The 17,824-nt window shown below is 45.3% G+C and overlaps 1 protein-coding gene across 1 annotated transcript; it reads right to left on the bottom strand.

Annotated features, from left to right (window-relative positions):
* Nucleotides 1-58: 58 nt before the first annotated feature.
* On the bottom strand, nucleotides 59-16,717 carry gba1 (glucosylceramidase beta 1). Its single transcript, XM_084158311.1, has 12 exons — nucleotides 16,577-16,717; nucleotides 16,311-16,385; nucleotides 15,800-15,991; nucleotides 13,997-14,143; nucleotides 13,697-13,830; nucleotides 7,781-7,953; nucleotides 5,134-5,223; nucleotides 3,069-3,216; nucleotides 2,613-2,837; nucleotides 1,720-1,883; nucleotides 1,029-1,145; nucleotides 59-948 (listed from the first exon to the last, which is right to left on the bottom strand). Exons 2-12 carry the CDS (start codon nucleotides 16,378-16,380, stop codon nucleotides 843-845), a joined length of 1,566 nt encoding a protein of 521 aa, XP_084014437.1. The 5' UTR covers nucleotides 16,381-16,385; nucleotides 16,577-16,717; the 3' UTR covers nucleotides 59-842.
* Nucleotides 16,718-17,824: the final 1,107 nt, after the last annotated feature.

Below are 17,824 nucleotides of genomic sequence, written 5' to 3'. Positions count from 1 at the left end.
ATCTGTCTGTCACTAAGAAACCCAATAGTTGTGTGAAGACTTAATAGAGAGATGAACATCAGAACCAAATCATTTATTCAAAATCAAAAGGATTAAAAGGCAAATAGTTTAAACGGCATTAATACATTCTGTACATTATTACTTTACATCATTATCTCTTTATAAACCGTGTTAACGCGATAATGTTAACACCGCTATTAACCAGATTTTAGTTTAGAAACAGTTGTTAGCAGAGAGGTGTAATGGTCAGACCTCAAGCAGCAGCAGTGTCTGATCATAGCGGTGCACCTGGCCCTGGTTTGATCACATGCTATATTCACACATCATTTGAGAGCTTTTCCCAGAGTGATAAAGATCAGTGCAGATAGTCACGGCATACATAGGAACACAACATATTTGGCTGTATTGGCTAAACCACACACACATTTTAAGCTCTGATCAAAGAAATGACAGAGAGCACGATGCTGCAGGGTTCTCTATTAGATATGCTGTAAACAGTCAGGAACAGTATGAGGAGGCAGCACATAGGGCTTTGGATGGTGGTGGGAGTCGAGTGTGTAGTGTTGGAAATGTAGCAGACCTGGTAGGTGATGGGTAGTGAGGGATAATGTAGCAGACCTGGTAGGTGATGGATAGTGAGGGATAATGTTGCAGACAGATGAGAAACAAGACTGATAACGTTTGATCGTTGGCCATTTTGGAATTAGCAAGTGCAGCACTGGGGTAATGCCGACTTTGACAATGCTTTGGACCTGGCAGTAAAGGTGTGTGATCAGTGTGTGTTCCATTCCAGTGTGGTCAGAGTGTGTTTGTCTGTATATGTGTGTTCCAAGCAAGTGTGATCAGTGTGTGTTCCAAGCAACTGTGAGCAGGGAGTGGGCCGGAGCACTGGAGGAGATGAAACCCACTGCAGGATCCCACACCTCAAACTGGACCTCTGACGACAACCTACAACACACACACAGTCTCAAGGTAACACACATGCAAACACACAAATATCAAGTGTTAACACACACACTTTCACCCACCTGTTGAGTATGGTAAGCACCACTGATCCATCTGGCCTGACGAAGACGGAGCTTTCCAGTTTTGTTTCCTGACTGAAGGACACGCCCACTCTCTGAGACCCCTTCCACAGGAACTTACTGTGGAGCAGAGTTCATTTACTTGTATTATATTTACTTATCAAAACACATACAGATCAGTGATTACTTCAAGTAAGTTAGGAAAGAAGGGTTAATTTTAATAAGTATTGGTACAGGGCGTCAGACCTGCCCAGGTGGGACAGTGAAGTACCTGAAGTGAGCCATGCTATACAACAGTGTTTCCCAACTCCAGTCCTTCAGTACCCCCAACAGCACACATTTTTATTGTACCCCTGGACAAGTACACCTGATTCAGCTTGTCAACTAACCATCAAGAGTTTGTCTGGGGCTACAACAACAATGTGTGCTGGGGGTACTAGAGGACTGGAGTTGGGAAACACTGCAATAGAAGGTGGGACAGTACAGTACCTGAAGTGGGCCATGCTATATAAGGTGGGACAGTACAGTACCTGAAGTGGGCCATGCTATATAAGGTGGGACAGTACAGTACCTGAAGTGGGCCATGCTATATAAGGTGGGACAGTACAGTACCTGAAGTGGGCCATGCTATATAAGGTGGGACAGTACAGTACCTGAAGTGGGCCATGCTATATAAGGTGGGACAGTACAGTACCTGAAGTGGGCCATGCTATAGAATGTGGGCTGTTTGTAGAAGATGTCTCGGCTGTGGTCCACGATGATGGGGCTGTCCACGAAGTTCTTCACCCAGTTGGGCCCTCCTCCTTGGTCCAGAGCCAGGTTCCAGTCTGTCCAGCCCACCACATAGTGGTTCAGGTCCTACAGCCGACGAGAAGAGAGGAAGAGAGGACGAGAGAAGACAGGGAGAGTAGCGAGAGGAAGAAAGTGGCTCATTCACTGTCTAGTTTGTTGTTGTGTTACCTGACATTGCATCAGCATAAACAATCCCTGTGATTCTCAGGAGAGTAACTGTTCCAATACAAAATGAATGGAGAGGGAACAGGTAAGAGAGTCCTATTTCAGTCCTGCAGAGTATTCAGAGAGAGAAAGGGAGAGTGAAAGACAAAAGAGAGAGACGAGAGGGAGGCATGGATAAACTGAGAGCACCATTCTAGCTTATCACCTAGGGCAACATAACAGAGCAGCAGTTTGAGCTGTAGAGTTCAGTTCAGTTCAGTATGAATGTGTCGAAGCAACACTGCAGGATCTGGCACAGAACTGACTTAATTAGGGCTGAACAAAGAACAAGGAGACAAAAACAGACAGGGCTCACAGACACGCCTTCAATTCATCAGTTTGCCCCTGTAACATTTCACAACCAGTACCTGAGCTACTAGATCATACACAGGAATCTGACAAAACATTATGAGGTCACTCTCAACTTGTTTTTGTCTGACCTGTTGGTCATGCTGACCTGTTCAATTACTTGCTACAGTAACACCTTCACTTGCACATGTACACTTGTATGATGTCATTCTCACCCGTTAGCCATACGACTAAGAAAGAGTACGTGTTGACGATCCTCATTCTTAGTCATGACTATCTTACCTGTATGATGCTGTGTGCGTACTGCTCAGCCCTCTCCCAGCTGCCCAGCCGGACCCCTCTGTCTGTGGGGCTCCAGCCAGCGCAGGCCTCCGTGCCAAACAGGTAGTACTCTGGGTACAGGTGGTGGGTAGTGCCCAGGGAGAGCTCTGCAGGCACCAGGGTGTCCAGGTACCAGTGGACTCCAACACCATGGATATACCTGCCAGCACGCACATCACTGAGGACCTGGGGGGAGGAGGAGCATACTTTAATATTGTCAAAATGTACGTTTTCAACATTTCACTATTTCTTTATGGACTTCTCCCCTTTTCTCATGCATCCTTCTTTCATTGACTCTCTCTACTCTCTGTCCTTGACCCTACCTTACTCCATCCCTTCATCTCTCATTCCTTTCCTCCCTCCCTCCCAGCCTATCCCTGTTATTTTCTTCTTTCAAAGTTCCTCCCTCTCTCTCACCACTTTAGCCCAGTGTGGCAGTAGCAGTCTGTTGTCATCCAGGATGAGGAGGTGTGTGTGGGGGTGTGTGGAGGTGTGCAGGGCGGGGCCAAGGTCCAGGCCCACCCAATCCCTCTGCTCCTCTGCTGTGAAGCCCAGAGCCTGGAAACTGGAGCAGGGAAAACAGATTACTGTTATAATATTATATAATATATACCATTTAGCAGACGCTTTTATCCAAAGCGACTTAGTCATGGGTGCATACATTTTACATATCTGGGTGGTTCTGGGAATCGAACCCACTACCCTGGCGTTACAAGCGTCATACTCTACCAACCGAGCTAAAATAACCTGTAACATGTACTTACTCTATAACTAACTTCATTACCAGAATGCAATAACTAACTAAATATCACTTTTTCCTGTTGTCAATGATGTACAGTGAGGAAAAAAGTATTTGATCGCCTGCTGATTTTGTACGTTTGCCCACTGACAAAGAAATGATCAGTCTATAATTTTTATGGTAGGTTTATTTGAACAGTGAGAGACAGAATAACAACAAATAAATCCAGAAAAACGCATGTCAAAAATGTTATAAATTCATTTGCATTTTAATGAGGGAAATAAGTATTTGACCCCCTCTCAATCAGAAAGATTTCTGGCTCCCAGGTGTCTTTTATACAGGTAACGAGCTGAGATTAGGAGCACACTCTTAAAGGGAGTGCTCCTAATCTCAGCTTGTTACCTGTATAAAAGACACCTGTCCACAGAAGCAATCAATCAATCAGATTCCAAACTCTCCACCATGGCCAAGACCAAAGAGCTCTCCAAGGATGTCAGGGACAAGATTGTAGACCTACACAAGGCTGGAATGGGCTACAAGACCATCGCCAAGCAGCTTGGTGAGAAGGTGACAACAGTTGGTGCGATTATTCGCAAATGGAAGAAACTCAAAAGAACTGTCAATCTCCCTCGGCCTGGGGCTCCATGCAAGATCTCACCTCGTGGAGTTGAAATGATTATGAGAACGATGAGGAATCAGCCCAGAACTACACGGGAGGATCTTGTCAATGATCTCAAGGCAGCTGGGACCATAGTCACCAAGAAAACAATTGGTAACACACTACGCCGTGAAGGACTGAAATCCTGCAGCGCCCGCAAGGTCCCCCTGCTCAAGAAAGCACATATACAGGGCCGTCTGAAGTTTGCCAATGAACATCTGAATGATTCAGAGGAGAACTGGGTGAAAGTGTTGTGGTCAGATGAGACCAAAATCGAGCTCTTTGGTATCAACTCAACTCGCCGTGTTTGGAGGAGCAGGAATGCTGCCTATGACCCCAAGAACACCATCCCCACCGTCAAACATGGAGGTGGAAACATTATGCTTTGGGGGGGGGTTTCTGCTAAGGGAACAGGACAACTTCACTGCATCTAAGGGACGATGGACGGGGCCATGTACCGTCAAATCTTGGGTGAGAACCTCCTTCCCTCAGCCAGGGCATTGAAAATGGGTCGTGGATGGGTATTCCAGCATGACAATGACCCAAAACACACGGCCAAGGCAACAAAGGAGTGGCTCAAGAAGAAGCCCATTAAGGTCCTGGAGTGGCCTAGCCAGTCTCCAGACCTTAATCCCATAGAAAATCTGTGGAGGGAGCTGAAGGTTCGAGTTGCCAAACGTCAGCCTCGAAACCTTAATGACTTGGAGAAGATCTGCAAAGAGGAGTGGAACAAAATCCCTCCTGAGATGTGTGCCAACCTGGTGGCCAACTACAAGAAACGTCTGACCTCTGTGAATGCCAACAAGGGTTTTGCCACCAAGCACTAAGTCATGTTTTGCAGAGGGGTCAAATACTTATTTCCCTCATTAAAATGCAAATCAATTTATAACATTTTTGACATGCGTTTTTCTGGATTTTTTTGTTGTTATTCTGTCTCTCACTGTTCAAATAAACCTCCCATTAAAATTATAGACTGATCATTTCCTTGTCAGTGGGCAAACGTACAAAATCAGCAGGGGATCAAATACTTTTTTCCCTCACTGTACCTGCCTTAGCTACACATGTAATATAAAGTGAGATGTGACCTGTAGTTGGTCATCCGTCCAGCAGAGGGTTCGTTGCCTGTGGTCATGGCCCAGAACGACAGGTTGTATTTGGCATACTCCTCCAGGAACCTGATGGAGAGGAAGGATAATGAATACTCAGAGAGTCAAATTCCTCTAAGGCTCCATGTGCCCATGTCTTTGTGTGTAAACTGTATGTTACCCAACATAGTATTTAGCCCAGGTTTAGATGTGTATACTGTATGATACCTGTCATAGTATTTAGTCCAGGTTTAGGTGTGTATACTGTATGATACCTGACATAGTATGTAGTCCAGGTTTAGATGTGTATACTGTATGTTACCCAACATAGTATTTAGCCCAGGTTTAGATGTGTATACTGTATGTTACCCAACATAGTATTTAGCCCAGGTTTAGATGTGTATACTGTATGATACCTGTCATAGTATTTAGTCCAGGTTTAGGTGTGTATACTGTATGATACCTGACATAGTATGTAGTCCAGGTTTAGGTGTGTATACTGTTTGTTACCTGACATAGTATGTAGTCCAGGTTTAAGTGTGTATACTGTATGATACCTGACATAGTATGTAGTCCAGGTTTAGGTGTGTATACTGTATGATACCTGTCATAGTATGTAGTCCAGGTTTAAGTGTGTATACTGTATGATACCTGACATAGTATGTAGTCCAGGTTTAGGTGTGTATACTGTATGTTACCTGACATAGTATTTAGTCCAGGTTTAGGTGTGATTACTGTATGATACCTGTCATAGTATTTAGTCCAGGTTTAGATGTGATTACTGTATGATACCTGTCATAGTATGTAGTCCAGGTTTAGGTGTGTATACTGTATGATACCTTACATAGTATTTAGTCCAGGTTTAGGTGTGTATACTGTATGATACCTGACATAGTATTTAGTCCAGGTTTAGGTGTGTATACTGTATGATACCTGACATAGTTTGTAGTCCAGGTTTAGGTGTGTATACTGTATGATACCTGACATAGTACACTGCTCAGAAAAATAAAGGGAACACTAAAATAACACATCCTAGATCTGAATGAATGAAATAATCTTATTAAATACTTTTTTCTTTACATAGTTGAATGTGCTGACAACAAAATCACACAAAAATTATCAATGGAAATCAAATTTATCAACCCATGGAGGTCTGGATTTGGAGTCACCCTCAAAATTAAAGTGGAAAACCACACTACAGGCTAATCCAACTTTTATGTAATGTCCTTAAAACAAGTCAAAATGAGGCTCAGTAGTGTGTGTGGCCTCCACGTGCCTGTATGACCTCCCTACAACGCCTGGGCATGTTCCTAATGAGGTGGCGGATGGTCTCCTGAGGGATCTCCTCCCAGACCTGGGCTAAAGCATCCGCCAACTCCTGGACAGTCTGTGGTGCAACGTGGCGTTGGTGGATGGAGCGAGACATGATGTCCCAGATGTGCTCAATTGGATTCAGGTCTGGGGAACGGACGGGCCAGTCCATAGCATCAATGCCTTCCTCTTGCAGGAACTGCTGACACACTCCAGCCACATGAGGTCTTGCATTAGGAGGAACACAGGGCCAACCGCACCAGCATATGGTCTCACAAGGGGTCTGAGGATCTCATCTCGGTACCTAATGGCAGTCAGGCTAGCTCTGGCGAGCACATGGAGGGCTGTGCGGCCCCCCAAAGAAATGCCACCCCACACCATGACTGACCCACCGGCAAACCGGTCATGCTGGAGGATGTTGCAGGCAGCAGAACGTTCTCCACGGCGTCTCCAGACTCTGTCACGTCTGTCACATGTGCTCAGTGTGAACCTGCTTTCATCTGTGAAGAGCACAGGGCGCCAGTGGCGAATTTGCCAATCTTGGTGTTCTCTGGCAAATGCCAAACGTCCTGCACGGTGTTGGGCTGTAAGCACAATCCCCACCTGTGGACGTCGGGCCCTCATACCACCCTCATGGAGTCTGTTTCTGACCGTTTGAGCAGACACATGCACATTTGTGGCCTGCTGGAGGTCATTTTGCAGGGCTCTGGCAGTGCTCCCCCTGCTCCTCCTTGCACAAAGGCGGAGGTAGCAGTCTTGCTGCTGGGTTGTTGCCCTCCTACGGCCTCCTCCACGTCTCCTGATGTACTGGCCTGTCTCCTGGTAGCGCCTCCATGCTCTGGACACTACGCTGACAGCCACAGCAAACCTTCTTGCCACAGCTCGCATTGATGTGCCATCCTGGATGAGCTGCACTACCTGAGCCACTTGTGTGGGTTGTAGACTTCGTCTCATGCTACCACTAGAGTGAAAGCACCACCAGCATTCAAAAGTGACCAAAACATCAGCCAGGAAGCATAGGAACTGAGAAGTGGTCTGTGGTCACCACCTGCAAAACCAGTCCTTTATTGGGGGTGTCTTGCTAATTGCCTATAATTTCCACCTGTTGTCTATTCCATTTGCACAACAGCATGCGAAATGTATTGTCAATCAGTGTTGCTTCCTAAGTGGACAGTTTGATTTCACAGAAGTGTGATTGACTTGGAGTTACATTGTGTTGTTTAAGTGTTCCCTTTATTTTTTTGAGCAGTGTATTTAGTCCAGGTTTAGGTGTGTATACTGTATGATACCTGTCATAGTATGTAGTCCAGGTTTAGGTGTGTATACTGTATGTTACCTGACATAGTATTTAGCCCAGGTCTTGTGCTCCTTGCCCCCAGGCTGGCCCTTCAGAGAGCCCTTGCCAGTAAGAGCACCGTTGGTCTTCAACCATGCGGGGGCGCTCCAGGCACTGGCCAGCAGAGACAGGGGGCGGGGCGACAGGGTCTGGGCTCGCTGCAGCAGGGGGATCTGGGATTGGACCAACAACAGGGAAGTGGTGTTGTGAGTACATACATCCCTGTTAATCCATGACTGCGTGGCCACGCACGACTCCAACTCAATCATCAAGTTTGCTGATGACACGACAGTGTTAGGCCTGATTACCAACTCCTGCCTACAGGAAGGAGGTTAGAGCCCTGGCGGAGTGGTGCCAGGAAAATAACCTCTCCCTAATGTTAACAAAATGAAGGAGCTTATCGTGGACTACAGGAGACAGAAGAGGGAGCACATCCTCATCAACAGGCCGTCAAAAGCTTCAAGTTTCTTGGCGTGCACATTACTGAGGACCTGAAATGGTCTCGCCACACCGACATTGTGGTGAAGGTGCAACAGTGCCTCTACAACCTCAGGCGGCTGAAGAAATTCGGCCCCTAAGACCCTCACGAATGTCTACAGAGGCACCATTGACAGCATTCTGTCGGGCTGCATTACAGCCTGGTACGGCAACTGCTCCGCCCTCAGCTGCATGGCTCCCCAGAGGGTGGTGCAGACTGCCCTCCAGGACTATTGCACCCGGTGTCAAAGGAAGGCCAAGAAGATCATCAAGGACCTCAGTCACCCGAGCCAGGGCCTGCTCACTCGGCTACCATCCGACATACAAAGACATTACAGGTGCATCAAAGCCAAGACTGAGAGACAAAAAAACAGCTTCTATTACCAGGTCATCAGACTGTTGAACAGCTTCTATTACCAGGCCATCAGACTGTTGAACAGCTTCTATCACCAGGCCATCAGACTGTTGAACAGCTTCTATTACCAGGCCATCAGACTGTTGAACAGCTTCTATTACCAGGCCATCAGACTGTTGAACAGCTTCTATCACCAGGCCATCAGACTGTTGAACAGCTTCTATCACCAGGCCATCAGACTGTTGAACAGCTTCTATCACCAGGCCATCAGACTGTTGAACAGCTTCTATCACCAGGCCATCAGACTGTTGAACAGCTTCTATTACCAGGCCATCAGACTGTTGAACAGCTTCTATCACCAGGCCATCAGACTGTTGAACAGCCATCACTAGCTGTCTACAAGGTGATGCACACTCACTCACACAAGACACACACACAAGCTATCACACACCTCACGAACATACACGCAAACACACAACGCTGCTGTCGCATATTATAGAGGCATTGAACCAATAGTCACTTCCCATTTCACACTGTGTATTTAAATACTGTATCCCCGAAATAGCTTACTCTATTATTTCTACCACTGTACATAGTATTTTAGTTAGACTGTTTCAACACACCGCATATTTATTTACAGTGCATTCGGAAAGTATTGAGACCCCTTCCCTTTTTCCGCATTTTGTTACGTTACAACCTTATTCTAAAATAGATTTAAAAAATGTTTTCCTCACTAACCTACACGCAATACCCCATAATGACTAAGGGAAAACAGGCTTTTAGATTTTTTTACAAATTTATGAAAAATAATCAACCAAAATACCTTATTTACATAAGTATTCAGACCCTTTGCTATGAGACTCGAAATTGAGCTCAGGTGCGTCCTGTTTCCATTGATCATCCTTGAGATGTTTTTACAACTTGATTGGAGTCCACCTATGGTAAATTCAATTGATTAGATATGATTTAGAAAGACACACACCTGTCTATATAAGGTCCCACAGTTGACAGTGCATGTCAGAGCAAAAACCAAGCCACGAGGTCGATGGAATTGTCCGTAGAGCTCCGAGACAGGATTGTGTCGAGGCACAGATATCGGGAAGAGTACCAAAAAATGTCTGCAGCATTGAAGTTCGCCAAGAACACAGTGGCCTCCATTATTCTTAAAAGGAAGAAGTTTGGAACCACCAAGACTCTTCCTAGAGCTGGCCGCCCGGCCAAACTGAGCAATCAGGGGAGAAGGGCCTTGGTCAGGGAGGTGACCAAGAACCTGATGGTCACTCTAACAGAGCTCTAGAGTTCCTCTTTGGAGATGGAAGAACCTTCCAGAAGGACAACCATCTCTGCAGCACTCCACCAATCAGGCCTTTATGGTAGAGTGGCCAGACGGAAGCCACTCCTTAGTAAAAGGCACATGACAGCCCGCTTGGAGTTTGCCAAAAGGCACCAAAAGGATTCTCAGACCATGAGAAACAAGATTTGCTGGTCTGATGAAACCAAGACTGAACTCTTTAACCTGAATGCCAAGCATCACATCTGGAGGAAACCTGGCACCATCCCTACGGTGAAGCATGGTGGTGTCAGCATCATGCTGAGGTGATGTTTTTCAGCGGCAGGGACTGGGAGACTAGTCAGGATCGAGGGAAAGATGAACGGAGCAAAGTACAGAGAGATCCTTAATGAAAACCTGCTCCAGAGCGCTCAGGACCTCAGACTGGGGCGAAGGTTCACCTTCCAACAGGACAACGACCCTAAGCACACAGCCAAGACAACGCAGGAGTGGCTTCGGGACAAGTCTCTGAATGTCCTTGAGTGGCCCAGCCAGAGACCGGACTTGAACCTGATCAAACATCTCTGGAGAGACCTGAAAATAGCTGTGCAGCAACGCTCCCCATCCAAACTGACAGAGTTTGAGAGGATCTGCAGAGAAGAATGGGAGAAACTCCCCAAATACAGGTGTGCCAAGCTTGTAGCGTCATACACAAGAAGACTCAATGCTGTAATCACTGCCAAAGGGGCTTCAACAAAGTACTGAGTAAAGGGTGTAAATGTGATATTTCAGTTTTGTATTTTTTATAAATTTGCAAAAATGTCTAAAAACCTGTTTTTACTTTGTCATTATGGGGCATTGTGTGTAGATAGAAGAGGAAAACAAACAATGTAATACATTTTAGAATAAGGCTGTAACATCATTTGTTTGGGGAAAAAGTCAAGGGGTCTGAATATATATATATATATATATATATATATATATATATATATATATATATATTTTTTTTTTTTTAATATATTTTCTGAATATATACACTACCAGTCAAAAGTTTGGACACACCTACTCATTCAAGAGTTTTTCTTTATTTTTACATTGTAGAATAATAGTGAAGACATCAAAACTATGAAATAACACATATGGAATCATGTAGTAACCAAAAAAGTGTTAAACAAATCTAAATATATTTTATATTTGAGATTCTTCAAATAGCCACCCTTTGCCTTGATGACAGCTTTGCACACTCTTGGCATTCTCTCAACCAGCTTCATGAGGTAGTCACCTGGAATGCATTTCAATTAACAGGTGTGCCTTCTTAAAAGTTCATTTGTGGAATTTATTTCCTTCTTAATGCGTTTGAGGCAATCAGTTGTGTTGTGACAAGGTAGGGGGGGGGGTATACAGAAGATAGCCCTATTTGGTAAAAGACCAAGTCCATATTATGGCAAGAGCAGCTTAAATAAGCAAAGAGAAACAACAGTCCATTATTACTTTAAAACATGAAGGTCAGTCAACACGGAACATTTCAAGAACTTTGAAAGTTTCTTCAAGTGCAGTCGCAAAAACCATCAAGCGCTATGATGAAACTGGCTATCATGAGGACCGCCACAGGAATGGAAGACCCAGAGTTACCTCTGCTGCAGAGGATACGTTCATTAGAGTTACCAGTCTCAGAAATTGCAGCCCAAATAAATGCTTCACAGAGTTCAAGTCACAGACACATCTCAACATCAACTGTTCAGATGGGACTGTGTGAATCAGGCCTTCATGGTCAAATTGCTGCAAAGAAACCACTACTAAAGGACACCAATAAGAAGAAGAGACCTGCTCGGGCCAAGAAACACAAGCAATGGACATTAGACCGTTGGAAATGTGTCTTTTGGTCTGGAGTCCAAATTTGAGATTTTTGGTTAGAACCGCTGTGTCTTTGTGAGACGCGGTGTGGGTGAACAGATGATCTCTGCATGTGTAGTTCCCACCGTAAAGCATGGAGGAGGAGGTGTTATGGTGCGGGGGTGCTTTGCTGGTGACACTGTCTGTGATTTATTTAGAATTCAAGGCACACTTAACCAGCATGGCTACCACAGCATTCTGCAGCGATATGCCATCCCATCTGGTTTGGGCTTAGTGGGACTATCATTTGTTTTTCAACAAGACAATGACCCAACACACCTCCAGGCTGTGTAAGGGCTATTTGACCAAGAAGGAGAGTGATGGAGTGCTGCATCAGATGACCTGGCCTCCACAATCCCCCGACCTCAACCCAATTGAGATGGTTTGGGATGAGTAGGACGGCAGAGTGAAGGAAAAGCAGCCAACAAGTGCTCAGCATATGTGGGAACTCCTTTAAGACAGTTGTAAAAGCATTCCAGGTGAAGCTGGTTGACAGAATGCCAAGAGTGTGCAAAGTTGTCATCAAGGCAAAGGGTGGCTATTTGAAGAATCTCAAATATAAAATATATTTTGATTTGTTTAACACGTTTTTGGTTACTACATGATTCAATGTGTTATTTCATAGTTTTGATGTCTTCACTATTATTCTACAATGTAGAAAATAGTAAAAATAAAGAAAAACCCTTGAATGAGTAGGTGTGTCCAAACTTTTGACTAGTACTGTATATATATACTGGATTATTGACATAGCTCACTCTAATATACACTATAATAATAATAATAATAATATGCCATTTAGCAGACGCTTTTATCCAAAGCGACTTAGTCATGCCTGCATAAATTTTTGTGTATGGGTGGTCCCGGGGATCGAACCCACTACCCTGGCGTTACAAGCGCAGTGCTCTACCAGCTGAGCTACAGAGGACATACTGGATTCTTGACATAGCTCACTCTAATATACACTACATGGCCAATAGTATGTGGACACCTGCTTGTCGAACATCTCATTCAAAAATCATGGGCATTAATATTGAGTTGGTCCCCCCTTTGCTGCTATAACAGCCTCCACTCTTCTGGGAAGGCTTTCCACTAGTTGTTGAAACGTTGCTGCGGGTACTTGCTTCCATTCAGCCACAAGAGCATTAGTGAGGTCGGACACTGATGTTGGGGGCGATTAAGCCTGGCTCGCAGTCAGTGTTCCAATTAATCCCAAAGGTGTTCAATAGGGTTGAGGTCAGGGCTCTGTGCAGGCCAGTCAAGTTCCTCCACACCGATCTCGACAAACCATTTCTGTATAGACCTCGCTTTGTGCACGGGGGCATTGTCATGATGAAACAGGAAAGGGCCTTCCCCAAACTGTTGCCACAAAGTTGTAAGCACAGAATCATCTAGAATGTCAATGTATGCTTTAGCGTTAAGAATTCCCTTCACTGGAACTATGAAAAACAGCCCCAGACCACTATTCCTCCTGCACCAAACTTTACAGTTGGCACTATGCATTCGGGCACGTAGTGTCCACTAATTTGAAGGGGTGTCCACATACTTCTGGCCATGTAGTGTATCTATTGCTGTACATATCATTCTTAGTTTAGCTTGGGTCAATTCCCCGGTGTACATACTGTACGGATTTCATTTTGATACTGCTACAGTGCTATTTAGGTTGTTAATTGGATTCAGCCGTTCTTGATTTCCTGCCTTTCTTTTTCTTTACATGTTAATTGTTTGACATCTGACTGCATTGTTAGGAGCTAGTAACATAAGCATTTCACTGCACCACTATAACACCTGCTAAACTGTGTATGCGAACAATAAACTTCGATTTCATATGTTTACGATCTAACAAGTCAAAGGAGAGAAAGAGCTGAAAAGAGAGAGAGAGACAGATGTAATGAGAGATAAACAGAGAGACTATCTAAACCACCTTCATGTTAGTGTCCTCTGGTGCTAAGGTAAAGTTGTCCAGGTTGTAGTCTCCAGGTGAGTCGGCGTAGGTGTACAGACGGGTTGAGAAGTCACAGCTGGCCATGGGCACCCGCACCACACTGTACCCAATACCTGGGACACAAAACAAAAGCAGGATACACACTTAACTCAGCCTTTATTTTTTCCAGGTTTGTCCCATTGAGATAAAATGTCTTACTCAAGTGAGATAGGCAGGACTATTTGAGTAATTATGATTATAGCAATGGCCCTTACTGACCCCCTAACCCTGACCTCTCACCCTGAGCAGAGAAGTACTGTCGTAGTAGCTGGTCCTGTGTTCCTGGGGAGAGAGACATGATGTTGATGGCAGCTGAGTCTGTCATGGCTCCTCCAAACCCTCTAATCCTCTGGTACTTCTGGTAGGGAACCACAGTCAGCCTGAGAACTGAGAGGGAGGGAAAGGAGGGAGAGAGAGAGAGGGAGGAACGGAGGGAGGGAAGGAAGGAAGGAGAGAGGGAGAGAGAGAGAGAGGGGGGTGGTCAGTACAGGTCCTGGCTCACATCAACAGCATTATCCCAGAAACCCTAGACCCACTCCAATTTGCATACCGCCCCAACAGATCCACAGATGATGCAATCTCTATTGCACTCCACACTGCCCTTTCCCACCTGGACAAGAGGAACACCTACGTGAGAATGCTATTCATTGACTACAGCTCAGCATTCAACACCATAGTGCCCTCTAAGCTCATCACTAAGCTAAGGATCCTGGGACTAAACACCTCCCTCTGCAACTGGATCCTGGACTTCCTGATGGGCCGCCCCCAGGTGGTAAGGGTAGGTAACAACACATCTGCCACACTGATCCTCAACACGGGGGCCCCTCAGGGGTGCGTGCTCAGTACCCTCCTGTACTCCCTGTTCACCCATGACTGCATGGCCAGGCACGACTCCAACACCATCATTAAGTTTGCCGACGACACAACAGTGGTAGGCCTGATCACCGACAACGATGAGACAGCCTATAGGGAGGAGGTCAGAGACCTGGCCGTGTGGTGCCAGGACAACAACCTCTCCCTCAACGTGACCAAGACAAAGGAGATGATTGTGGACTACAGGAAAAAAAAGAGGACTGAGCACGCCCCCATTCTCATCGACGGGGCTGTAGTGGAACAGGTTGAGTGCTTCAAGTTCATTGGTGTCCACATCACCAACGAACTATCATGGTCCAAACACACCAAGACAGTCGTGAAGAGGGCACGACAAAGCCTATTCCCCCTCAGGAGACTGAAAAGATTTGGCATGGGTCCTCAGATCCTCAAAAAATTATACAGCTGCACCATCGAGAGCATCCTGACTGGTTGCATCACCGCCTGGTATGGCAACTGCTTGGCCTCCGACCGCAAGGCATTACAGAGGGTAGTGCGTACGGCCCAGTACATCACTGGGGCCAAGCTTCCTGCCATCCAGGACCTCTATACCAGGCGGTGTCAGAGGAAGGCCCTCAAAATTGTCAGACTCCAGCCACCCTAGTCATAGACTGTTCTCTCTGCTACCGCACGGCAAGTGGTACCGGAGTGCCAAGTCTAGGTCCAAAAGACTTCTCAACAGCTTCTACCCCCAAGCCATAAGACTCCTGAACAGCTAATCATGGCTACCCAGACTATTTGCACTGCCCCCCCACCCCATCCTTTTACGCTGCTGCTACTCTGTTAATTATTTATGCATAGTCACTTTAACTCTACCCACATGTACATATTACTTCAACTACCTCAACTAGCCGGTGCCCCCGGACATTGACTGCACCGGTACCCCCCTGTATATATAGCCTCCCTACTGTTATTTTATTTTACTTCTGCTCTTTTTTTCTCAACACTTTTTTTGTTGTTGTTTATTTTTGTTAAAAAGAAATGCACTGTTGGTTAAGGGCTGTAAGTAAGCATTTCACTGTAATGTCTGCACCTGTTGTATTCGGCGCATGTGGCCAATAACATTTGATTTGATTTGATTTGAAGGGCAACAGTGTGTGCAGGCTTTCGTCTTGTTTGTTTCCCACCCGTGGGCTGGTGGGGGTTGTTGTTTGCAGCCCAGGCTTTTCTCACCTGCTCCAGTGCTGTTCTTCTGTACCTGTCCCTGTCCTCTCTGCAGCCTGCTGCCAGCCTTACTGCTGGTGAAGGACAGGAACTGACCCAGTGGAGGTAGTGTGTCCGACCCAATGCTGTCACAGCGGGTGGAGTTACACTCACACACCACCGAGCCATGGCCAAAGTTACGGGCCACACACTCATCACTGCCTGGGGAGAAAACACACACACACGCAAGGGTTATAGAGGTTCGTTCATAAGGGAAATGAGGAGCCGCTGTGTTTTGAGGATAAATAACAAAAAGGGAAGCTATGGGTCTTGGGTCATCATCGTCAATAAATGACATTACTGACGGTGGGAAATATGCTGATTTAAACCATGCAGGGCTTAGTTCAGAAACATGTGTCATAAAGCTTTATGTATGTGTTATAAAGTAGTTATAAACATGGTCTTGGCTCGCACTACATTTAATTCGACTAGTTCTACATTTAGTTTCCATGTGAAAGGGGCCATACATAACATACTGTACCTCTGGATAGTGTTGCTACTCCAATGAACAAAGCGAGAAGGATGAGTGCTGTTGACAATGTCATGGTCATTCTATCTGTAGAGAATAACAACAACATGCTGACAGGTGTTGTAGCCTACTAGCCCCGGATCATGACTCTCAGTTCCATTACATTACACATACGGAGTAACGTTAGGCTCCTTTAGTCCATTAGCTAGTGCTGTCATTTTAATCTACAACTGTAACATTCACTTTCACCAGTGCGCATCAGAGAGGTTCGTTCTTACCTAGTTTTTATCAGGATCTTTGACATGTCATAAAGTGCACGTCAAGTATTGAGTCGCATGTCCAACTGATCGATTTTCTCTGCTATATCCGGATTGTCCAAAGTTGTATGGACCTCGATAGTCATATGACAAGCGCACTGTGGTACGTCACTTCGATGTAAATAGTAGTTTACCGCTAGAGGTCACCAGTGCCAAATACACAAGTTGGGAACATTGCCCACCATAGTAGTGTAACCAATGGGTAACGAGCCTGCAAGGCTGCTGGCTATAGAGAAGAGAGGAGAGGATCATCACAATCATTATTTTGTGTGTGTGTGTGCGTGTGCGTGCGTGCGTGTGTGTGTGTGTAGAGACTTGTCCCGAAGCCACTCATGCGTTGTCTTGGCTGTGTGCTTAGGGTCACATCTGCAGTCCTCATGCCTCCTTGCAGCATGCCTAAGGCATGTTCACTCAGAGGAGCAGGGACCCCCCCCCCACATTTTATAAATATACTCTAAAAATTAAGATTTAAAAAATTAGAAAAATATAAAAAAATAAATTGTAAAGTGGTTGTCCCACTGGCTATCATAAGGTGAATGCACCAATTTGTAAGTCGTTCTGGATAAGAGCGTCTACTAAATGACACAAAATGTAAATGTAAGAGTGGTTACATTTCTCCAACCCCATCCCTCAGCTTTTTACCAAAACGGGTGGGAAAGATGCTTGGTTATTGTTTCAACTGCGGATTGACGCTTAAAGATGGGTGGGGAATAACACATACAGTGGGGGAAAAAATTATTTAGTCAGCCACCAATTGTGCATGTTCTCCCACTTAAAAAGATGAGAGAGGCCTGTAATTTTCATCATAGGTACACGTCAACTATGACAGACAAATTGAGAATTTTTTTCTCCAGAAAATCACATTGTAGGATTTTTAATGAATTTATTTGCAAATTATGGTGGAAAATAAGTATTTGGTCACCTACAAACAAGCAAGATTTCTGGCTCTCACAGACCTGTAACTTCTTCTTTAAGAGGCTCCTCTGTCCTCCACTCGTTACCTGTATTAATGGCACCTGTTTGAACTTGTTATCAGTATAAAAGACACCTGTCCACAACCTCAAACAGTCACACTCCAAACTCCACTATGGCCAAGACCAAAGAGCTGTCAAAGGACACCAGAAACAAAATTGTAGACCTGCACCAGGCTGGGAAGACTGAATCTGCAATAGGTAAGCAGCTTGGTTTGAAGAAATCAACTGTGGGAGC

This window comes from Coregonus lavaretus, assembly GCF_964263955.1.
Source record: "Coregonus lavaretus genome assembly, chromosome: 3".
In the NCBI taxonomy this organism is placed as follows: Eukaryota; Metazoa; Chordata; class Actinopteri; order Salmoniformes; family Salmonidae; genus Coregonus; species Coregonus lavaretus.
This window is presented reverse-complemented; position numbering and strand designations above follow the sequence as displayed.